The 25,462-nt window shown below is 38.3% G+C and overlaps 1 protein-coding gene across 1 annotated transcript in view; it reads right to left on the bottom strand.

Annotated features, from left to right (window-relative positions):
* Positions 1-174: 174 nt before the first annotated feature.
* GYS2 (glycogen synthase 2) overlaps positions 175-25,462 on the bottom strand; it is a 50,443-nt gene continuing 25,155 nt past the window's right edge. The window contains exons 5-16 of the mRNA XM_009690328.2: positions 22,747-22,891; positions 17,541-17,658; positions 17,007-17,127; positions 14,120-14,226; positions 10,924-10,983; positions 10,114-10,192; positions 9,295-9,408; positions 7,016-7,142; positions 5,111-5,206; positions 3,398-3,561; positions 2,149-2,229; positions 175-1,106 (exon numbers count right to left, since the gene is read on the bottom strand). Coding sequence (XP_009688623.1) covers positions 885-1,106; positions 2,149-2,229; positions 3,398-3,561; positions 5,111-5,206; positions 7,016-7,142; positions 9,295-9,408; positions 10,114-10,192; positions 10,924-10,983; positions 14,120-14,226; positions 17,007-17,127; positions 17,541-17,658; positions 22,747-22,891 — 1,434 coding nt within the window. The 3' untranslated portion in view covers positions 175-884. The remainder of the gene's footprint in view (positions 1,107-2,148; positions 2,230-3,397; positions 3,562-5,110; positions 5,207-7,015; positions 7,143-9,294; positions 9,409-10,113; positions 10,193-10,923; positions 10,984-14,119; positions 14,227-17,006; positions 17,128-17,540; positions 17,659-22,746; positions 22,892-25,462) is intronic.

Here is a 25,462-nt window from a genome sequence, read left to right as displayed (position 1 = left end):
TGAATGTTGGCCCATTGCTCTATGGCATGTAGGTTTGTCTGCAGGGGCAAGCATTACTTTGCAAATGTTGTCACTTTCTTGAGCCAAGTCACATTAATATCCCCCCCAAACTAGTTTGTTAATAAACTTAATCTAAGACAGAACAAAAACAATAAAAGAGATATACCAGAGGAATCAGAAAATAAACGGTCTGCTGTTTATTGTGGGTCTAAATGACTTCAGAAAGATGACTTCATCTGTCTCTAAAAATTAAAATGCCCACTGCATAAGACTTTATATTTCCCCACAGGCAGTATGTTTTACAACCGGATCAAGACACTTCTGTGTGCTGTAAAAAATATATTTTAAATGATGTAAGTTTACAATAAGATAAACAGCATAAGGAAGAAGAAAGACCATTTTCTTTTCAATTTATCTTTTTTAACCCTTCCAAGGTTTCCCCAGTATAACACTTTTTTCTCTAAATGTTCTGTGCTCTGGCTTAAAGTTCATGTTAGTTTGGGAAGAGAAAAGGGGGGGTGGCATAAATGAAGCAGGGATCCATTTGGAACAACCATAATGGAGCTATCAGCACGGACTATGATTAATATAGATGATTATGCAGACAAAAGTATTATCTACAGTACATATAGGCTCATGAGGGGACTGTCACATTCTCTAGGTTTATTAAGATTGAAAAATCTCTTCTATCTCCAACGGGGACAGCAGAATTGTCATTTAAACTACTTGCACGGTAAAATAACATTAGGCTCCCCAACAGCGTAGCTCAAGTAACACTTAAGATTCCTCTAATTATACCACATTGTCCTTAACGCAAAGCTTGCCAATTCTACAGGAGAAATGGTTGAGTGGAGGGAGACCCTGCCAGGGTGAGAGCAATGAATTCAGTTCCTGTATTCTCCATGCTGCTTCTTCTTTCCTTGCGGCAATACTCCAAGGGAAAAGGGAGACTTGATGTTTTGCCTATCCCTCTCAGCTTCCTCATCCTCATCATATCTTTCATCCTCATCTTCATCTTCCCCTTCGCTATGGTGAGGGCTGGAATGCTGAGAGACAGAGGGTGATGGTGGCACTGATGAAGGCCTGGGATACCTGAAACCTTCCGTCTGGTAGAGAGAGAAGCAAGTTATATATATTATCACAGTGTTCCTCATTTGGTTGTAAACAGGAATTTAAGGCTGTCAGCACTCCAAGGCAAAACACTAGTGATGGAATGTAAGACAGACCTGTTCTGCACACAAAATTAAATTCTCTTGAATGTAGATTTCTTCAGTCCTTCTGTGCCCCTAAGGGCCTGCAACAATATGGTGCCCTTCTAGCATTGCTTGCTGCAAAGTATAACTCAGTATCTTTCTAGGGCCTTAAAATATTCACCCCTACATGAAATCCTTCTGAACTCCGCAGCTGGAATGTACCTACAGATATTCAGAACTAGTCTGCAGTCTTAAAGCAGTTTCCTAGTTATATTGTCTATTTCTGCAAAAAGCAGAATCAAACAAGGGGTTTTGGCCTGAGCCTCTTTTCTCCTTACTATTTCAAAAATTGAGCTGCTATCTGGAGGTGTCTGGAAATTTGGTTTCAAACAATATTGTTCTTAGATCAGAACTGAGCAGCCTGCACTCTCAAATTGGTGATAATACGCATTGTGTAAGAAAGGATTGCAGGTGTGTGCCTTTATTCTGGCCCTTTGCAGTTCTAGCCACAGTCTTCTCCTCACATACCCTGTTCAGGTGAAAGCAACACTTTGCCTCTGTCTTCCAGACTATCCTTCCACAACTCCCCTTTTATTCGGTTACAGAACCTCTCCTTGGCCCTTTATCAGCAACAAAATTAGAAGCTGCCAGTCTTCTAATAGGAAAACCAAGGGCCACTTCCTTGGCTTGTCTAAAGTGGCATAGTTTCATCCATGTCATTCTAAATTGCCTGGAGAACTGTCCCTGTATTGCAACTGGTGCCCCTACTATTTGCATCTGATATCATTACAACTCCTGACTGGAACTTGGTTTTGTGACTGTGACTTCCTGCTCCCCTTCAGTTAAAACAAAACTTGCTAACTCTGCTGTCTCTCTCTCATGCTCTCTCTCTCTCTCTCTCTTTCCGCAAAGCAACTGAAAGGCAGATGAACTCATCTCCAAAAGCAGACTTTACCTTTGGTGGAGCACTTGGTTCCATTTCAAATTTGTCAGGGAATGTTCTGCTGAGGGCCAAGTGTCTGGCATGCATGTAATACTGCAACATAAAAGAGAGGTCTTTAGAAGTCAAGGAAGTCTTAGATAGATTTAAGCAAGAAAAAAAGAGCATAAAATGAATGTCTTCTAAAAGATTACGCTGGACAAAGGCTTGAATATGTTTTTAGCTGAAAAGAAGTCAACTGATATTGCCACTTGTAATGAACACATTGCTGTGAAGTAGTGAACCACTCATGTGAGATTCACAACAGAGCAGAGTCTGGAACAGACGTCAGATAAGGTTTCTGTAAGATTAAGGTGCATCAAGATGGAAACCAGCATTTATCTCAGTCAGTGCAGTTCTTAGCGAGTCACAGACATTCTTTATTCTTCATGATAGAACTGGCTCTTTTTTAATCAGGAAAATGGTACATTTTTAAGAGTGCCTGTGTGTGTAGATAAACTTCCTTGCACAGGAAGCATGTTACAGAGAAGACCCATTTATGAATTTGCTGTTGCATGGTATTTATGAATTTGGCAAAACTACTTGATGGTTTTACAGACCTTCAAATCCACTATATTCACCAGTCTCCATCACCTGCACTGGAAAAATAGCTTACTGTGTCAGAGCCTTACGCTGTGCTGGGACCCACATAAACAGAAAGGCTCTCACACAGATAAGAGAGCAGTTCAATGTCCAGAATAGTTACAGGACTGATACATCTGCACTACATTCCTTTGCTTCTGTGGACTTGAGAATACTGGTTTGCTAGGGTCTTTTCAGTGTACAGTACTGCAGCATTTTCTGTGTCATATAAAAAAACACTATTGTGCCTTTAAGGCACAGATGTAGTTTAGAAAAGGAAGAACAGGTAGGATTTTTGAAAGAGTCTGGATAACTTTGGAGCACATATTCTACTCGCTCAGTATGAGGATGCTAGTGTTGACAGAGACACAAGCTTTTTGCATTGCCTTTAGCACCAGGAGTGCAAAGACCACAACATCTTTGACTTCTGCTCTAAACTATTGAATTAAGACAAGTCTCTCCTTAGGACTGGAGAAAGGAAACATAACACTGAAATGTAAAGGCAGGTTTTGATGGTGACAGCTTTGACGGATGCTTTTCAGAAGAGGGTTGCCTCCTTTTATTGCAGCCTGATGCTGAAAACTGTTAGTTAGATACTATGCAGCTGGAATTTTTAAAATCTCTACTACAGAGTTTCACACACCCTGCCTAAGTATCTCCAGTCCAAAAGGTCTGAAAGCCTCTCAGTTCGGTTTCTTTGGATGATCCTCTGGCGACGGGACTGCTGGCAAAATCCATACAGGATCTGAGTCAACTGGTTGCATGACTCATCAGGAGAGCGGAACCTCCTGTCAACTATGTAAATGCCTGAAGGACACAAAAAAAAAGAGAATATGAGTGGAACTGAAAATTGGATCTGATCTCCTACATTTCTAATCCAGCTTCTGTCGCACAGAGTCTTACAAACATTTTATATATTGGATGTCTTTTTTAATGTGAGAAGTCAGAGTGGCAGCTATAACTGGAAAAGGTGATTCTGTTCTGATGGTATGGGAAGCTGTAGACAAATATCTATTTTTTGTATTTTAACTTCCTTTAGCTTTCTAGCTGAAATTCACCATATTATTCATAACTCAGAGGCTTTGCTGCTGTTGTTGCTTAAGGTTGTCCAAAAATATTCAAGAATTTATGGATAAAGAGGTATCAGTTTTATTCTCCATCATTTTAAAAATACTTATTGCATAAAAAAAAAAGTCTCATGCTTCATAGTTTGTGGCAGAATTTAGAAGTGTGGTCAGTCAGAATAAGCCAGTAGGACAGAGACTGTTTTCAGTACAAATACAAATATCTTCCATAGAGATGGCTAACTCACGTACATCAATTGATGTAAAAATCTGGCAGAGAGAGGGTCAAGGTAAAATTTGTCTCTGTGTAGCTTTCCAAGGTCAATTCTTGCCTACTCCTTGCCATCAGGGTGTTGGGAAGAAGAGGGGAATAGGCCTCAGCTATCTTAACGGACAAGGCAGACTCCCATCTACCTTGACCGAAGTGCCTCGTCTCTGCTAGGATTGTACAGTGAGTTATTTCAGTGCCCACATCTACGTTTTCACAGAGAAGAGCAAGAGACACATGCTCTTGGTTTGTGACCTTTCTGAAGGCTCTCATAGACATGTCTAGCCAGGTTGGTGCAGATATAATCAGCAGCTGGCTTTATGCCTGCAACAAGCTTAGGATGCAGGTGGTGTTAGCATGAAGCTGATTGTGCAGACCAGCCAAGGTATTTAGAAAGAGGCCCTAGTTCTGGCACATTTTCACTATTGTCATGATACACCAGGAGCTGCCTACCCTCTTCCTCCTTACCACACCCTGATCATGGACCATTTCTAAAGCTTTAGGAGCAGATTCTTATTTGTAAGTAAGCTCCTTTTATCATCACAGGCTTATCTTCTAGTGCACAAGTTAATTAACTGCTTGTTCAGCAGGGACAAGCCTTACTGGCCTTGAAGATGTTTGCTGAAGTCCCACTACATCCTCTTAGACTATTCAAAGAGAAACACTTCACTGCTTCTTTTGAAGGGCTAAACATGTTACGGTGTAACCGGAAGTATTAAAGGGAAGTGCTGGGAGATTCTAGAAGAGGGATGAGGAATGCTGGGTTTAGAAGAATACAGCAGACAGAAGGCTAAAAGAGAGATGAGAGAGAGAGAGAGAGAGAACCTGGAAACGTTTTGGATATATACCAAAGCTTGAATGGCTCATTCAGTATAACCAGGTGTTCAGACCTCTGAACAAATTCTCCCAATGAACCTTATTGCACTAGTGAAAGCACAAAATTGAGGAGTCACAGCATTGTCACTGTGCTTTTTTGCTTTCCTAACTGGGAGGCTGTACATTGATGCATTGTTAAAAATCTTACCATAAGCAGCTGGGTCAGCAACATGCTCCTGCATGAAACAACCAAATCCAGAAAGATTTGTGGTCACACTGGGAATGCCCATCACAGTACATTCAGCTGCCAAAAGAAATAGAGAAAAAAAGTTTCAGGACAATATGCTTTGCATTATTTCACCTTGAGAAAAAAAAAAAAGGCTGACAGAAGGTCCCATAAAACTAGAGCTGCTCTGAAAATGTCAAGGGAAAACTATTATGCTTTGTTGTGGATTTGGAGGGAAAGAAAAAAAGAAAGAAAAAAAAGAATTTTAAAGAAAAATTTTCACACTGGTTTTGTAACATATCTTTTTGTTTTGCAGTAGCTAAACTGAACACTTTCTGGTAGTCTAGTGCTGAAACAGAGAACCCCAATGTAATGCCTGGACTTTTTGTTTGGATTTTAAATTGGAGCATGTTCTATGCTCATGGTCATTAGGTGTTCATGCCTATTTGCAAAACTGAATCTCTTAAATGCATGAGTGTGTTAAACTTTGTATTTTAACATCCATTGTTTGTAAACTGGTCTCTATAGCAAAAAAGAAAAACATCATTTTCTTAAGACTGCCTTCAAAGTAGCTTATTTTATAAAATGATAACATGTGTGCATCTTTTGTTATTATCATCATTGTGAGTAAGAATAACTATTTATTCAGGTCAAAGAGTTTGTGCTGATGAACTTGAGCCTAACCTAAGGCAGCATACAGCTTAAGTAAGACACTATGGTCTTTAAAATGCTGAAAGCCATCTATATGACCTTCAGGCATGTGACAATAAAACTAGTGACTATAAAATAGAGCTGCAATCCACCTAAGAAGATCACTTATAGTTTCTAGGAGAATTATATGGGTATCAATAAAGAGAATCACTTTTGCATTAGTAAAGGAAAATTCCTTTAAGTAGTATAAATCATAGCTTTCCTCCAAACTGGTAAGTAACAGCTCAACTTTTCTGGTTACATTAATTTAAAGTTTTACTTCAAAATCATCCCTGGCTGTCACATGTTGTTATTTACCCCTTAGCTGAGACTAAAGGACAGGAAGAGAAACTGCTTAATACACAACAGTTGTCTTACTTGGAACTGGATAGCTCTCTGACTTGGAGAGACAAAGTACTTAAATAGCTTTAGAGAATGATCAGCTTTGTGAGATTTCTTTTAACAACAGATGCACTTCAGAGGAGCATCCAAACTTTTCAGTGCTTTTGAAGACTACAGGAAATATTCTGGAGGGCATGAAAAAAGACTGGTGCCTAGGCTTTGATCTTCATAGGTATCCAAGTTCATAGTTTGCACTGATTTCAGTAGGTGTTAAGTGCCTATTGTAAATCTGGGCCCTATTTTTAAGTTAGACACTACATGTTCTCTGTACGTTTAGAAATTTCCCTTTAAGTCTGTGAGATCCTCTATCACTGTTTGTGTCTGTGGTAAATACCCAAGGTATGATGGAGGTGGCAAGGTAGTTACTGTAAATTTGCAGATCTCTAACAAACTTAACGGTTATCTGAAGTATGTCTGCTGGTAGCATCAGATTTCTTGCCCTACTTTTGCAGTATGTACATTCCTCTAAATCTTCTTTCCAAATCTTTGAATCAATTTAAAAATCAAGTTTTAAAAAATGATTTTTTGTTCTAAAGCCACAGAAAATCAAAAGATTACATGCTAGTATGGGAAAGGGTCCAGCGCAGGGACAAATGTGAGTAGTTGTCAGTCAGTAGATGCCATTTTATACCACCTGGCCCCCAAATTTTGCCAGCAGTAAGAGCTTTGCACTGCAGAGGAAACAGAGTCAAAAGAGTTTTTTCAGCACTCCAGAAGATAATATCTGTAGAGATATTCTGCTTCAACAGAATGGATATTCATCTTTTGATAGTAGTTAATGTACATATTGCCTACCTGGAGTGTAACCCCAGGGTTCATAGTATGATGGAAATACACCGAGATGGCAGCCTCTGACAAACTCTTCGTAATCCAAGGGCAGCAATGGGCTTGTTGAAGAAAGGAACTCTGGATGTAGGATCACCTGGGTATTCAAAATTTACATTAGAGCCGAAAGAAAGCTATCGTCAACACGTTTTAATTATGTATAAGGTCAAGCAACTTCTTCACTCCGGTCTTTGTCTAAGTATCCAGACGACACCTCCTTTGCCCATCCTGTTATCTAATTCAGTTACTGAATTAGATATTAAAATGCAGCCTTGTAACCTGCCTGCATGCTGTCTTGTCCTAAAAATACTACTGATACCAAACACTATTTTCTGGACAGGTCTTCAACTTTATCCTCTTTGAGCAAGGAAGACCATGTACATTGAGAATTATGCCTATGCTATGGCATTCAGCAGAACTGTTGTCTGTTGTATGTTGTTACATATGCCTTGTTCCAGAAGAGGTTTCAGGAGGACAGAGCACTCCTGAGTGTCACAGCATCCAAATGAAATATAGGAATGCTTGTGGCGCTCAGTAAATCTATCACCAACTGAGAGAAGTATGAAATCAGACATACTATAGCCACTTCATCACAGTCCTGTGCATGGGCTAACTTATCTTGCTGAGAGACAAAGCTTAGGCTAATGTCCCTATAATACTTCCAGGATCCAAGCTAATTTATCTGCATAGCTCTGCCAGCTCAGATTAGGGCTGGGTTTGGGGTCACTGCTCTATATTCTGCTGCCCAGTGCAGAAGTGCTTTGTGTATGCTGTCCATTCAGCTTCGGGAGAAAGAGGTGTGAGGGATGCATTTAACATTCTTTGGGCTTTTCTTTCCCAAATGAACATAGTTCAGTCACTATTCCGTATAAGGATATGCTTTTATCCTTCCTTAATAACACAGTCAGGTTACTCATTTGGATAAAACAACACATGAATGTAGTCAGCTAATAGACGGACTGTAAGCTCATTATGTGTAGTTCCAGCGAATCAAACAAGATTTTCCATTGGCATCACTGAGGCTAGATTTCACATGCCAGCTGTGTCTGCATGGACATGTAATACAGTTCTCAAGACGACTTTCTGTTTCAGGCTCACAGACTTTTTGTCCATGATATGCAGCTTATTAAACACGAAGCCTGTTTACCCAGCAGGCAATTTTCCTGATGATAATGATAATTACAGTTTTGTATCAAGTTGACATATACCTAGCCAGTCGAGTCTGCTGAGAAGCAGGAAGAGGTGTCTGTGGTGTTACATGTCATCTGCTTTCTTATTGACTTTTAAGTAGTTAGTTTTGAGGAATTTTTTCTTATAGTTGTATACAGTGTATCTTTCCAATCTACTTTTCTTACATCTAGTATATTATATTATGTTTTCTGAGCTCACTGGAGACATGCTTAGCAGAGAATACATTATGCCACTGATAGGTATGCTAGGAAGTACAGAAAAACAGCTACTGAGTTATCATCATTGATTTAAAAGCCAAAATACTGAGAACAAGTGATGAGTCATTGTTAGAGATACTATAGCTCTGCCTGTCAAAAGAAGGCTTGGAAGAGGAGCAATTTGCAGTTTTAGGTTTTACTTTGAATAGGTAGCTAATAGGGTTAATGCCAAAGACTGTGAGACCAAAAAAGCTTTGGTAAACCTGTGAGGTGGGAGGTGATCATTTCTGTGGTCTGCACAAGATAGATGTGGAAATATAGGAAAGGATTTATTTACACAAGTTTAGCTTCAACAGTTGATTTAAACATGAACACAGCATGAACAGGATCTGAGTCCTGGTTATCCTTTACAGCAAATGTTGAGCATCAGGATGCTGTTCTTGAGGGATGAACCCCTGCACCTGAAAAGCAAGAGCTCAGACTCTACATCTCCAGTTCTGAGCAAACAAGAAAACCTATTACAAAGTTTTACATCTGGCGCAAATGTCCTGTGGCACTTTTTGGAGTTCAGGAGTAGGTTAAGTAGGTTCCTCATTCAGAACAGGAGACAGTGATAAGAACAATTAAATCCCTAACATTAGATTTCTGACTTGAAATTAACTTGGTTAAACAGCAAATGAGGATATCTGTGAAAGGACTGACTGTTATTCCTGGAAAGGGAGGATGAGGGAGGAAGTATTCCAGTAGTATTTCATTGTATGTCTATCAAGAATTTGACTGTAGCCCCCTTGCTAATGAGCCAGACTGAGATTGTTTAAAGAAATTCCACTTTATATTTGAAATGCAAATGACAAAATGTACCTTTACTCTATCTGTCCGATTGTTGAAAAGGCCAATGCGTCGGATGGTATTGAGGATTGGATCATTGCCATCATCAATCATGTTGTGGGTGGTCACTGGAGGCAGGCAGTGTCGCTAAAGAAAGTAAAGACATTCCATGAGCCAGGGAAAACTGTTGGGAAAGAGTTCTGTTATTATTCTCTTAGGCTAGTGGAAGTCAGCGGGAGATTTTGTCACTGACTTGGATGGGATTTTACCCTTTCATTTTAAGATAAGAAAGGAATGTTATGATCATATAATGTTGTCTCCTACGTAACCCAAGCCACAAGTGAGGTTGTAAAACCTGTCATGGGACTTGTTTCATATATGTCAAAACAAATGTATTTGTACTAACTTTTAGAAAGACCTAAAATTTAATTTTAAAGGTTTTTAGTGATCAGGGATCGATCTTATCTCTTATTAAGAGATTGATTTTATGTATTTCATAAAAATGGAAAAATGCAGGCTTCTGGAATAAAACAAGAATAAAACAAAATAAAAAATGCCTTAAGGACAGTGTAAAGACTTTACACTTAATGCAGAAGAAAAGAACGAGGAAGATTTGTGTCCAGCATGTGACTGTAGGAAGATCTATGGATTCCCAAAAACAATTAGTTGGGGTCATATTCTCAGTAAAGACAGTCACAGCTGAGCTTTAAATTTTACCTATGAGAAATATATTTCCTGGAAACTTATTTTTCGGTGCATACATATCACTATACGTCATACACAATCCTTGTACATAGTCATGTTTATAATTTGTACTGGATGTTTGTATAAATAATGACTGTGTTTTCTGACCTGAGTTGAAAAGATGGCTCTTTTCATAATGGTTATATCATCCCGGTCAAGAATCTTGTTCAAGTCTGGAATTTCTCCTCTGTAGAGGCAATACAGAGCCTGTTTTACCAAATGGCTTATTATCATTCCTTCTGAGCTTATGCACTTACATTAAAGTTGTATAAAGAAAATGAAGAAACAGCAAATAGGGCCTAAGCTGAAGCCTACTGTGTCAACACGAATCTTTCCTTTGCTTTCATGTTTTCTTTTTTATATTATCTACATTTTGTTCTCTCTATCTTTGACATAGAATAATGGCTGAACTTGCTGACCTTCCAATTAGCTTCCAGTAAAGTTGAAAGAATCGCTTTTTTGTTTTTCAGATAGACCTTATTTTTGCTTATTTTGCCAATCACCTCAGTTGTGCTTTAGGCTATCCACTTCCAGCTCACCATAACTGTCTTTTCAAACAATATGAACAAGCCACTAATCCACATTACTTTAACTTCATTGGTATTTTAAACTGAGTTAACTCAATTTTGCCAGTGAGTAAGCCATAGTGTTACTTACAAATCTGCCATGTCTTTTAAGACTGTTTCCACAATGGGGTGCTGTTACCTTTATTTATTTATTTATTTATTTTTACCTTGTGACTTGCCTATTGTACAAACAACCTGTATATGGAGCAGAGGGTCCCATATCCTTCTCCTATGTCCTTTCCTATGCATCACAAAATCCTCTTACACAAGCAGTAGAAACACAAGAACACCACAGGTAAGCCAGCTCAACATGTGGCTCTGCAAGGCAGAGCAAAGTAACCTATGCACTCACTTTAACAGGGCATTGTAGAGTTTCTTTCCAAATTTTTCTTTCACAGATTGTGCAGTGTCCCTAGGAAAATAAATACATGTATGTATAAAACAGGCACATCCAGGACAAAGACAGAATAAAAGAAATTCCTGCTGGTGGAAAGTAAAATGTGCTTTCATGTATACTGGTGAAACCAAGAACGCAGAAGCAGAGACCTGTTTCTCAAAGCTCTTTTACTCAACTAGCAGCCACAGTGATTGACTTCAGTGCAATTGAGAGTTTGATCTACATCCAAAGACTAATACACTGCTGAAGCCAGAAGCGGAACTCAGCAGTGATTAATTCCAATACTTTGCTCTGACCAATAGACCGCACTTTTAACTCAGCTATGAAAAAGAGCATATACGACTATAAGTAGAGAAACATGGTAATTGACAATCAAGACTGAGAAATTTCCAAATTTATCTTGGCCTAGCGAAAGATGCAAGATGTAAGGCGTAAGAGTTAAACAAATAGGGTTGTTAAGGATCTCTTTCCTTCTCTTTCTGCTCTATTTCCTAACTCAAAAACCTTCAAAACTACTAAAAGTAGTTTGCCATCAATTAGTTTTCAAACCAAGAAACTTGCTGGAAAGCTCAGGCCATCTTTTAAATTAGTAACAAAATCTGTGCCAGATACGTGTTATATTTCAGTTGTGAATGAACTTCAGGGAACAGTTACTGTAAATGCAAGGAGCCACTTAACTTATCCTACCCCTAGATGGAATAGCACAGCGCTTGAAAGTACAAGTGAAGATGCTCCTCTCAAAATGGCAAATACACTTTCAATTCAACTCAGATGCCCACTTTCTTGGAACTTTTCCTGCCCTTCTGATTTCTAAGAATTTGACTTCGGGCTGAGATGAAATTTTTTAAGTAAAATTCTGAACTTTGCTGAGTTGGGAATCCACATACCTGTTTTTTGTTGCTCTCTCCCAACTCATATGGACACAAAGGTGTTAATTTTGGGTGAGTTGTAAAGTGGCTAGATGCCAGACCAATTGATCCAAATCCCAGCAAGCTAGTCCTGTCATGACCATGTTTTCATTGACTCATGGTATGAACCATCTCTGAAACTTACTCAGATACTATAGGCTGCTTTTGCAGCAGCACAGGGAACAGGGACTTTTTATGTCCCAAATAGCCATCTTCTGTCCCCCGATAACTGTCAACCTCTTCTTGTATTTAATTTCTGTGGCATCCTTAAAATGAACTACTATAATCGCATCATGTTGAGGTCTGCTTGTTTTATCCAGCAGATGCAGATAATGACCGTGACGGTACTGCACATGATGACACAGAAGGTCTTTTGCTTTTCACAGAGTAAAGTGAGAAGAATAGCTGGAAGCAGTATTTTTTGCTGATTTCACATCTTTAAGGTTATCTTTATTGCTATTACTGTTCCTGCATTACTGAGCACCGGAGGAATAACCAGGTAGCAGAGTCAAAACAGGCAAAAACCAACACAGTGCAGGCCCTGCTTTGCTTCAAGAGTATAGAGTTCTCCTTAAAAGCTCTGGCTGTCTTACCTTTAGCCATCTACAGGTTAGGCTAGTTGTGTGGCCCTTCCACAAGTCCACAGAGGGTGACAGGCAATTTTAGAGGATGATTCACTTCACCAATTTAGACACTTTCCTAACTGGTATAGGATGAATCACCATCTGCAGTCAACCATCACTCTCCAGCAGAAGTGAAGGCAGCTCAGAGGCACTATTTTTAGGTAGCCCAAGTCAGACAATTAATTCCAATCTATATCTTTGCGGCACCTGTTTCCAGAATGGTAAAGAGGTAGAATGTTTCCGGAAGTCCCAAGAAGTTGCTGTGGGATGACCCCAGACACAGTCTAGAGAGTAGATTGATCTCTTCTATCTGCCTTCTTTTCCAGATATGGCAAAAGCTAAATGATTTCTATGACCCTTGTTATACTATTTCTGTCACTGCTGTTGTGATACTATTTCTGTCACTGTTATTGTGCAATTTTAGTATCAATTATTCAAAGACTTCAGCATGTTTACTGAATATTGAGAAACTCGGCCAGAGATCATCTGCTGGAGACAGTTAATATAATAAGAAAAATAGTATCCGTCTTTTACATAGTGCCTTTCACCTACAGATCTCTAAGCCATTCAGACGTCTATTATTTTATAAATATAGAACTGGCATCAGAAAGAGGTTAAACTCAGTGAGACACAGGCATACCGAAAAACAGAAACCAGGTCTTGTGGGTTTTAGTCCCTTAGCTTTAAGACCAGCCTCCTTACTTATGCAGCAGTTTAACTGCTCCAGCCACCTGAGAAGCACATTTTCATTTGCCCACTTAGATAATTAATCTGTGAATACACTAAGTAATACGGCATTTTTCAACTTTTTAACAAAATTAATCCCTGATAACCTATCACTCATTTCCTTGATGAATTTGACCCTTCAGCTTTACAGTGTCTCTCAGTCTAAAAATACCTCATAGCATGCGTCTCTTTGCGGAATCACATAGCATTTAAAGGATTATTGGACGGGGAGGTTAGGGTAGAAAGATGAGTTCTTCCCCTGGACATACAGCTTCGCTTTTTTTGTTATAAAATGGAAAACTGTTAAACTGAGAAGGCTGTGACAATTTTCCCTTCATAACTAGGTTTATCACTTGGGGCTAGCTATAGCTCATTGTAGGCTATAGAAAATTATACACAGTTGCTATCAACTGTAACATCATGCTGGAGAGTAAGATAGTACAGTTTCCATATTTCTAAATAATGAAGCAGAGCAGATGTAATTAATTATTTTTCCTATCAATGACAGAGACACTCACTCAGGTAAATCTGCATGTACTCCTTATTTTGCAGGGATTCAATGACATGCCCAAAGGGAGTACGAGAAGCAGACAGAAGACAAATCCAGAAGACTGGATTTTTCTAGTACCTTTGATTCTGTCACTGCAAAGTAAGTACTATCTGTTAACCTGTTACAAAAGATGACAAGGTAAGCTTTCTAAAAATAACTTAGAATAATAAAAGAGAAATATTTGCCCTTATTTATCATTACTGTCTCTTTCTTCCCCCAAATAGATTCAAGTTATCCACAATCCTCAATTTTAGCAGAGCAAAAAGAAAGAGTATTATTTTTTCATAAGAAACTTGTACGTCTCTAATTTGCTGTACAAGGTCCTCAATGAGAAAGGCAATTACCAGAGCTGCTTCCGGACTGCTTGTCCTTTCAAGGTTTCCACATTGAAATTGTTTGTCTTTGCTGGCATGATGAAGAACACAACAACCGTAACATCACTCTTATGAACCTACATGGACATGAGATGAAGAGAAAAAAAAATCACACCACTACAGGCTATCACAGACCACTTTAATACTGAGAGCTGGTCACAGCAAAACCCATTACACTTTCATTGCTTTTCCAGGAAGGCTCTGATCCTGTCCCTCTTCCTTTATCTGTGAAGTTTATGGCAAGTCAGAGAGATAGCTGAGGATAAGTATAAGTAACCAGAGTTCACACAATTCTAATTTGGGCAACATGAGTCTTCCTTACTTCTCATGGCTGAGAGAGCATGGTTCAGGATGTGAAGATAAACTGTAAAAATAAAAATTGTACACAGATTTTCTCATCTGATACAAAATTCTTTGGTTCAAAAAGGTGATAAATTAGTTCAGTCTTACTATCTGGGATATGCCCAGGCAGAGATGGGATTCCCTGCAGCAAGCAGAACTTCTTTCTCTAGCAATAGTGTCCCCACTGGCTGACTTACGCCTACCTGAACCATCAGGGAATGAACTTGTCAGACGCACAAAAACCTTTAAGCAACTTCTTGCACGTCTATCACATACCGCTACTGCAAGGCAAAAAATAAGTGCTGAAAATCTGACCCTTTGGTTGCAGACAGCTTAATTTCCTGTTTTCCCCTTGCGCCCTCACAAGGTTCAGAATACCTGGGGGATTCTTTGCATGGAGAAGAATGGGGCTGTATTCCTGTCAGCAGCTCTTTAAAGAAAAGCTAATAGTGAGCTGTTCAGAGAGGTAAAAATTAAGTCTTTGGAATTTTTTCCATTCTAAACTTTAAGTTTAGAGACACAAACAACTGCCTGCATGGGTTAATGTCACTTTCTAGAAAACGCTGAAAGATGTTTAGAGACATGATTATGAGGAAAGGGTGCCAGCCAGGATCCAGTCATGGTTGCATATGTAAGCCATACTCCACAAAGATTCTTACCGTTAAAATGCCCTTTCCTTTTGACACTGCAGAGTTGAGGGGAAAAGAAGGAAGGATGATTTTGAAGCTATTTTTTCACTGTCCTGCTTGGAATGTCTCTCTGGTGGCTGAATGTTGCTGGGATACTGTCTAATACAGGTTTCCTAACAATGGCTGTTAGCATGCCAACTCTCAGACTGAGATATAGGAAAATGGATGATATAAGATAAACTCTGTCAGCAATCTGCCATTTTAAGATTCCTCTACTCCCTTTCTTTAAGGCCAGTTCAAAGTCCCCTATGCCATGATTGCTCTGTCTATTAACAATCTGTCCTAACAGATATATTTTATCTTCAAAGTATCAGTAAGGTTTTCGAGTAGCAAAAGAAAAGGGCTCTATAAAATAAAATAACTCCATCCAATGTTACATGTTTTTAAGGTTCAGACCCACCATTGGAGACTTGTTTAAGAAGCATCTTCATTCTCAGGTTCATAAACAGCACAGGTATCTTGCTGTTCCCAATGGGATTACCTCCAGAAATAATTATAGAGCAAGTGTTCTTTGAAAGGCTAATTTTGAACAGAATCAGGTGCTGGCACGTATGTTGGAACAGTAACATAATAAAGCTACGCTCTGCTTATGGGAGAAGCAATACCCACTATACCTTTCTACAGTGCTCTAGTTCAAAACTAGCCACAGTTGCCTCTGACTTCCCATCAGCCAGGCTTGCGATTGAAGTCATGTCAGTCCTTAGGTACAATAATAGACTTCTGCAATCATTGTTTATGCAGCTATTTCCCTTTTACCACGCAAGACCTTCCACATTATCAACATTTATAGTTCATAGCTGTATAAATCCCATTAAAAGGTAACCGACGTTATATAGCGTTCCAAAACAACAAAACGCAAGTGTTTGGCAAAGTTGGGGAGGAAATACTGAAGTTGTATTAGGTGAATTGTTGTGCTGGTGAATGGATTAAGTATTTCCAGGGAGTTCACAGACTTTAATGCTGTATTAATAGATGGTGGTGGCAGAACGAGTATACTTAGGGCTTTGAACATTAATTGTTTGTCAGCTTTTGCTGACAATATAGTATCAAGATTTTTATCTAGATTTTCTATTTAATTTAAATGAGAGAGTACAAAAGAGAGAGACTGGGACAACAGCCAATTGATCTTTGCTAGTTGACTGAAAACTGATTAGCATTTTTTTTTTCTATTTTAAATGCATCAGGCTTCAGGACACACCTGGAGATATTTTCAACAACCTCATTTACAGGAGGTGAGTGCTCTGTTTTCTGCTGATGACAATGCCTAGGTATTATCTTCATTACAGTACTGCATAAAGGCATTTAGAAACACTGCATGAATCTTGTAGCTGAGGAAATAGAAGCCTGAAGGAGCAAGGGGCTTCCCCAGGCTTATTCATCAGGCCACTGCCATATTGTGAATTTTATTACAAGATTCCCATCCAATACAGTAATAGTACTCAAAGTTTTTGAAGATCATGGTCATGTCCTAATGAGTTAAATGATTGACTTAAAAAGATGTATTTAAATTACAACACTAAAAGATTACTTTTATTTGCCTTCTCTTGTCTAGACCTTTAAAGTACACTCTTGAGTCATATTTTCAGTATTTTTCTGTAAAATCAAGGAAGGTAACCATGGATTATTTTCTTTAATCATGTAACTAACTAACTGCTTGATTTCTAAGCAACCTGAGATTTTTGTACAATCTGATGATTTAGGGAGAAAGCTTTAAGAAAACTCCAAATATATCATAATTATTATCCTACACACCAAAGCATGACATGGAAATTCTTGCCTGTTGTGCATAAGCTCTACGTTATCTGCATTTCCAAATGCTTTCTTACCCTTAGCAGAAAGTTTAATCTTGATAAGGCCTCTAGAAACATATCAGCTCCTTTGTTGGAAAACTCGTACCTTCCAGCAATGAAGAAAAACAAGGTCTTTTCAAGACTGAAATCAAGGTGGCTGAAACCAAGCAAACAAATAAATAAGTACTTAGTCTTTCAAGATGTGATCAAATATAATGCATAACAATCTTCTATTCTGGAGAAATTTATTATCCCACGATAATAATGGAAGTGAGGCTTTTCTGCATTTCTTTAAATTAAGGTGACCACCTTAACCTGGTAAATTATATTTTGGGTAAATAATGAAAAAAATCAAGGCCTTCTGCTGGATCCCACAAGCTGTTAAGCAGAGCCAGAGCCGGTCTCTAGAATTTCTTTACTTTCTAACTGAGAAATCCCACACAGATACTTGACTAAGTTCGTAACATTCCACCTTATCTGTGAAGTATTTTTTTACAATATTCCTGCTTTGGTTCTTGGTTTAAATAGTGTTGGACAACCATTCCTAATTTTTGAAAAGTAAAAGCATACCCATAGAAGTGACCTCGAACGAACTCTTGGATCCTAGCCTTGTACATGGAATGCAAATTCTGAAACTCATGCATTGCTGAAAATTTCTTAATGTTCAAGCCATTTGGGGTGACAACATCTGGAAAAGCAGAGAAAAGGCAGAGGTAGACATCTTCAGAGTCAGAGAAATCTTTAAGGAAAGAATCAACGTGTCTTTCAGTTGTAAATATGTGAACAGGTAGTGTATTCTTACTAGTCACGGGTAGGGAAGAGCACTATCTAACACAAGGGTTTTCACCAGCTCAGTGATTGTGGAACACTAGGAGATTGTAGGTTTATAATTACATGGGTGAAGTTCTAAAGTAATTGCTTCAGCCTACTCCACAAAGCCATTCCATGAGGCACTCCACTATCTATAGCATTAAAGTGGCTTTGTATCATGCTGACATCAGTATGAGCCCTACCAAACAGTACGGTCTCTTCACACCATTTCAGAAAGCTTTGGAAGCTATTTTTTCCTATCTGGACTGAAATTATACCTCTATTTAGCCATTTTTGTGCAATACATCCCTTTACCTCTTTATTCTTAATATTACTGTTGCCTGCTTTATCAGTATAGATGGAAAAGTCTTGAGAGCAGAAACTGCTTTGTACTATGCACTTGCACACTACATGGTACAACAGAGTTCTGTCCTAAGAAGGCTTCTGAGGATTTACTGGAAAAGAGAGAATATTAGAAATATTTTTAAAAGACCACCTTTCAGTAAGCTGTTAGATTTCTCCCACAGACAGTCACAGAATAGTATTATTTACACTTTGATGGCAGCTCTCCTCACAGATTTCAAAGCATCTTACAATTAAAATCTGTTCATTTCATTTCCTGTGTCTTCTAAGGTAGAGGTACGGACAAACGTAGCTTGTTCCAAACAACACTTAAATTCAGCCACCCTTCCTCCTTCTGGTAGAGTGTAGCAACTGTTTAAAGGCTTGCCTAAACCTAGGTAAAGCAAATGGAAAGAATGCCATTTTCCTTCCTGTGAGCTGGCCCAGGAAAACCAGGCATACCTGGAAACGAAAGGAAGGCCAGTTCCTCAGCAGATATATTTCACAGTTAGAAAACTGACTTCAGTAGAGCTATAACAATTTACAATACCAGAGCTTCCTCAAGTACAAAGACTCTTTAGAGAAGCAAGAGGTGTTAATTATCAGGATTTACTGGTACTGATTTCATAATACTTGCTCTCCTTGCAAGTGTCATCAGCTCTCTAGTAAGTACGACCACTAACCGTAGTCATTTTTTCAGTTTTATCTGGCATCCACAGGACCCACTGTAAGATATTCTCTAGTAGCACACAGTGTTCCAGCATCTCCTTTCATCTCAGTGTTCATGGTTAATTCCCATTCACATCAAGGCTACTGATGTGAGCATGGTCTCTTTCGCCTGCTACCAATACAGGACTTGAACTTACTGCCATTGTGGTCTTTGATCAAGGGTGCCTGCTGTTCAGGCTTCCCATCTCTTCTCCCAAAAGTAGAGGATTGCATGCCTATAGCATGATGCATCTCACCTATTAGAAAACTGTCTCTTATTTCTGGAGTGGCTACCAGAGACTTCTTCAAAACATCTGTGACTCCTTTGGCTGAATACTTAATAAGATGATTTTAAAGGAAGTGCAATCAGTTCTCCATATGCTGTTCAGTATACTTGCCTGATGTTTTTCTGGCCACTGTCATGGCCACTTCTAAAGATTTCCTTAAAATTTATAGTCTACTTTGGCAGTATGTGTATTTCTCCATCAGGTAAGTAAGTGATCTGTGACTACTCTTTATTTATCCTATAAAGAATTTCAAGACTATTCAGTTTAAACAACAGTAGATAAAATTACAGCCCTTACTAGCAGCCACGAAATACCAACAATTTTGATGGATTTCTCTTGAAATATCATGTTTTGGACAGAAGACAAGTCTTTACTAGGAAATCCTTACTTGGTTAAGTTCCTAGGGTTCAGTTCCCAGCGTGAAGAAAGGAGAACATTGGCTGACTTAACAAAAACACTTGTGTTCTTATCTTCTGCTGCCTAGAATCACAGGACTCCACAGGAGCTGCTCTGAACAAAGCCTGCTGTGGTCTTATGTGAGTGTTGGGTCAGCAAAGCAGAAATACCTTCCATCCATCTTTCTCCTTCTCTTTGACCTGCTTCTTGTTCAGCATTGGCTGAATTGTTCAGAATTGGCTCATGCAGGACATAGCTTTGATACTGCAATCACTTTAAAGCCAGCTGAGCTCTTCCCAAAACAGAAAGATTCCTTGCCTGGGTGTTTCTGGCCAGTTTCCATCCGTCCTCTGGTATTTATTTACTAGGGAGGTTAGGACACTCTCCCTTATCAGCAGCAGCCAGTGTATCATCTGCTTCCACGTTCTTGGATGCAACTGGAGCTCCACTGACCCTTTCATCTGAATTAGGGTTGAATCTGACTCTTACTTATGCCTTTGAGATACAGAATGGATGTCGTGGCCCAAAGCATTCAGTTCACTATATCTGTTCAACATATAAAATATTTTGAGAATCTGTGAGGCAATGTTCCCCTGTACTGGAGAAAAATGATTAAAGAGAACTTTGTTCCCACTTTCAGTGTGTTGGGTTTTTTGGTTTAATGAATGAATGACATTTTTGTTTCAAAGTTGCCTCAAGTAGATCAAATCAAAATGATTTGACTTCTGTATCTACAGGAAAGAAGCTGGCATTTATATAAATATATAAATAATAATACCACAGAATGATATTTTCTATGTATAAATCACAAAGATTCAGGGCTGATTCACGCTTTTTCAGAAATTAATTCTATAGGTTTGATCAGGTATGTACAGATACAAAGTCTAGGTCTACATCTTCGAAATTTGACTGAAAGTCTTCTCTACTGCTAATGACAAATATGTTTCATACCTGAATGAAAATAATTATAAGTCTCATAATAACAGTTTTCAAACCATGGGAATATAGTTTATGATCACTGATAGAACCTTGCATAATACTTCAGAGAGAACAGGTGGAACATTAGAGATGCAAGTTTTTGACAAATATGATTTGCTGTAAATTATTGATCAAAAAATGAAGCACAACAGCAACATGTGGAATCAGCCTAATGCGAGCAGTCATTGTGGTAGATGTAGACTGTGCACTTTATCTAACAACCTGGCAGATTGTCTTTTGCCCCACTGCAAAAGCTCTCTACACAATCATGTCTACTGAATTGTATGGTGGGCTCTTCCAAATGATGAGGTTTGTAATGTAAATTATAGTCCAACTTTAATGTTAGTGAGAAGCCACTCCTATAGACCAGTTTACTTATGGTCTAATATTCAAAGAAAACTACTAAGGTGTTTATGCTCACCAGGACATATTTTCCACTTATAACTGTCTCTAGTATTTGGGGTACCATTTCTGATTGAATTTCCTTATAGCTCTTTCAGCATGAAGCATGATATATGTTAACATTTTTTTAACTCAATACTTAGATATATCTTGGATATTTACCTGGTTTCTTCCAAGTTACAAGAGTAAACAGAAAAAGCTCAGGTATGTAAATCTCTGTGCAAGGAATTCTCTTCAGCTTCAACTGAAATTCTTTCTTTGAGCAGTTTGCAGACTTTTATCTCCCAAATTCAGCTCCCAAATTTAAGACTCATTTCAGTCTCCTAAAATCCCCAAAACATAATCTATGATTTTCAGGAGTATCTGTTGTGGGGAGAAGCCTTATGCCAATAAAACAGCTTCAAAAGTCTGATTTTCAGAGGTCAAGTGCTCTGCACTTGGTAAAAGCAAGACATTTCAGAGTTATCCCAGGTTAGATGACCAAACATCTGAATTACTTTTAAGATGTGGCTTTCATATTTAAATTGAAAAAGGAAAAATATTCTAAGTTCATCGCCCTATTGGTTGTCTGTCAATAGTCTGTCAAATGGCAAAGTCTGTCAATGGCAAAGGATTGAATGAACAATTTTTCTGTTATACTCATACATCAACCATGATGTGGCTTGAAGCATTGCAGCTATCGAGGTTATCCATCTCAGACCTTTAATTAGCACTGCAATTCACCTAAAACAAAACTATGAAGAATAAGCTAACAAAAAAACCACCCTAGCCATTTGAGTATCGTTATACCCAAAATAACTAACTAAGATGGTGAATGCACCTGTTAAATAATCTCAAAATCGTTTTGCAGTTTTTCCCCCATGATGCATACCTGCAGATGGAGTATCATGGCTTGTCTTTACAAAGCATTATACTGATTTAAACAGTACTTTAATGACACATCAAATGGGACCATTACTTTACTCAAACTTCATGCACAGAATAAGACAAGTTTTGTTAATAAGTACCATCTTTTATGAGACTAATATAATGGGGAAAACCAGATAAACTTTTGGGCACATTAGTATATTGACTATTTTTTCAATCTATACTGGTTGGTCTAATGAAAAATACTATATCTATCTAAAAAACCTGTCATGGTTAGGTCCTGAGACCACCATGGCCACAACCACACTGCCAGTGCTGCCTGTGAGAGATATAAAGAAATGAACTGTATTGATCTACCATTTGTTTTTCGGCTTATCTCTTTCAATAGTAAGAAAAACAGTATTAACACTGGAAAGCAAATCACATCTAGCATTCCTTTTCATATATGAATGTTTTTTCCTACATTTCTAAAATAATATATCACTCATTGCTATCAAAGCAACAAATCTCAAGTCTGTATAAGCTGGTGAAATACATTACAAAGATTCCAGCTTCCACTTTCATCACTTGAGCTGAATGCATTGCTATCACTGGGAGCCCTACTATAGACAAGACTCCTGAGGCTTAGGTTGTCTCTGAAAAGAAAGCCTAACATCTGGAGGTAAAATAATGCTCCCATGAAATGGTGCTGAATTTGATTTCTCCTGGATTATATGTACTACTAGAATCTGTTTCAAGTGATTTTGTCTGCACTTTCTTTTTGAAAATTGGTTATTTTCTGCAGTTTAGCCAGAAATACCTGTGCATTTGTGTCTTGCTCTTCATATCTGTATGCTGGTTATTTTCTGTAGTTTAGCCAGAAATACCTGTGCATTTGTGTCTTGCTCTTCATATCTGTATGCTTGTCTCTCTCTATCATTTTTATTCAGTTGGAGAAAATGTAGGTTCTAAGATAACATAGTATAGGAAAATAATTCAGGTCTTACCAGGATTTCTTTTAAGCATATGTTCTGCTTCTATAGCTGTTATCTGTGAGACTGTGGTGAACACATGGGCACAATGTACAGATGCCCGTTCCATACAGTAACGATGGTAAATCTGTCTCTCTCCTGCTTCCTTGTCAATGTCAAACTGTTGAACATCAAAACAAACAAAAGAGACATCTGAGTGATATGCCACTTCAAACTTGTTATCACAAAGCAGGTCTCTCATTTTAAGCCTTATTTTCCCAGGGCATAAGACTTATGTGATCATGCTGTTGGTCTGTTTGTTTTTTGAAATATTTTATTAACTTCAAAGACTTTGAAGGAGCAAGACTGGTTTCAATTCCTGTATGTTTCTGAAAAAGGCAGCTGAAAAAAGGACAGAGACCCAGAGCAACGATCTCATGAAAGGTAAGGATCTGTGCTGTTTGGCCTGCTGGCTGGCTACATTTCATGCTGCCTTTTGCCTGAACACTTTGGAGAACTTGTGAGAGCAGAGAAATTGAAAGTAACTGAAGGTATAGACAGAGAGAGAGGGAAAAAAAGAATGAGGATGATGAGAGGATCTGGGGACCAGGTAGGCAGGAGAGAAATTGAGTTATTGCTGTGGAGAAGCAGGATGTAAAGACTCAGTCACAAATCCACAGGGAACAAAGAAAATGGAAAATGTGGTATTTTCTAATATTCAGAAGTGCTGTTTCACCAGTTCCACCAGTATTATTTGCCGTTCCTTTTAGTTAAATTTGAACTCCATTAATTTCTAGAGACAGACCTAAGTTAAACTCTTAGATAAAAACATCCAAAGTAAACAAGAAGTAAATAATAAAGATAAAAATAAATAATAAAGATAAGTAAAGAATAAAGATAAAAGAATACCAAAATATTTCTACTTCACCTTTAAAACTTGCAGCTGTCATTTTTCTTACTGAGTTGACTAAAAAAAAAAAAAGCAAACAAAACTCATGTCTGGAACACCCCCAGTTTTAACTGCAAAGTCAGATGCAAAGGATTCATCCCCATCTCCAGTATCTACAGCTCCCCACTTAAATTCCCCAATGTAGTTGCAATTATTAAGGAGACTGTTGATAATCTGTCCCAATTAGTGTCATAATGTTATTATGCATTGCTAAGTACCTATTAGCTTCCAGCTAGAAGTGGCATAATTTCACACATAGATGCTGAGATTCATGTGAATACCCACATGTTAGATTGTTGTATTTGCAAAAGTCTTCTAGGATAGGAGTAAAGAGGCCTTTCAGGAAATAAGATCTACCTTTTCTGTCCCTGTTGCACAGACGTGCGGGTAGATAAAGAAGTGAGTGAAACAGGAACTTGTAGCAGCTGTCCAGCAGGAACATTATTCTAATGGGAGGGAAATGCACAATGTCTATGGAGCCCACACCTAAAGGTTCAAACGTTGACCACCGATGTCCACTACAAAATCACCACAAAGCAGTCTAAAAAAGAATAATGCTAATCACGTGTCAATGATTACAACTAAATGACAATCCTCTTAGTCTTGCATGAGCTTTCACTTCTGGGAATATCAAGATTACTCTCCCAAGGTCACCAGCATGGGCACCAAGCAGACTGTGTGAGTTATGTAGAGGGTTACAATAACTCTGCCTTAACTAGATTTTTCATGATTCTGGTGTGCCTAAGACTGACACAGAATGTTTGTGCTTCAGTAGGACAAATATAAACTTTGTGCTTTGATACTCCAAGTAAGCATTTAGATAGATTTGTGAAGATTTGTGAAGAGCCCCTATATTAAAAATAAATTCCATGATCCAGGTTCCATCTCCAGTGCAATTCTAATGATAGAATTGTCATTATCATTATTATAATGAGCTCTATCATTATCACTGCCTAATGCTTGGTGCACAGGCCGATTTTGACCACATTCGACTCTGTAACTTCATTGAACATAATGGATTTAACAATTATCATAGGCGACGCAGACAGTATAGCTAGGATTTTTTGACCTTTGCCATGGCTAGTCCTTGCTTTAAGTACTTTAGACTGAGTCAAAAGTAAAAGTATTTATATTACAGCCTTCCATGCTGAGTACATGTTTAAGGTTGATTAAAAACGTACGTTGAGAAATTTCACCAAATATGAATGTCTTCAGAGAACAAGGTTTAAGAAAATCATTTTTTATTTTATGTATAGATAGACAGGTATAGATTAAGATGTAGCTATTGATATTTTACAACTGTTTTGCTGAAAAAACTTCAGTGCTTTTAGCCACAGAGCACTCTAATCTTGCAGTGGCACTACCTCGCTGGTGGGAAAGAGGCTTCCACTCTATCTGTTGAAAATACCACCCTAATGTGATCAAAAAAGTAACCTTGAAAAATCTCAGCTGAAAAGTTACAGAGAAATGTTGAAGTTCATTATCTGCATTCTCTTAAGTCTGCTAACAGTGAAGTAAGCCTTGCTCTGTAATAGCTCTTTCAGTCACAGAAGATCTAGACGTACGATGTCAAACAATGAAATTAAAAACGTGGAAACTCTTTCCTGCATTTTCAGAACTGCAGTTATTACCATTTAAGATCAGGTAGAGAAAGCTAAATAACTCAAATACAAATAAATGTAACAAGAGTACAGGAAAGGACACAAACTGAAAGAAGGTGCAAGCCTGAGAGGAGGAGCTTGGCAGGGGAGTGACAAGCATGAGGGGAAGAGGCCAACAAACAGGATGGCTACCTCCCATTGC

Source organism: Struthio camelus, chromosome 1, assembly GCF_040807025.1.
Source record: "Struthio camelus isolate bStrCam1 chromosome 1, bStrCam1.hap1, whole genome shotgun sequence".
Lineage (NCBI taxonomy): Eukaryota > Metazoa > Chordata > Aves > Struthioniformes > Struthionidae > Struthio > Struthio camelus.
Note: the sequence above shows the minus strand (reverse complement) of the source record. Positions and strands in the feature narration are given on the sequence as shown.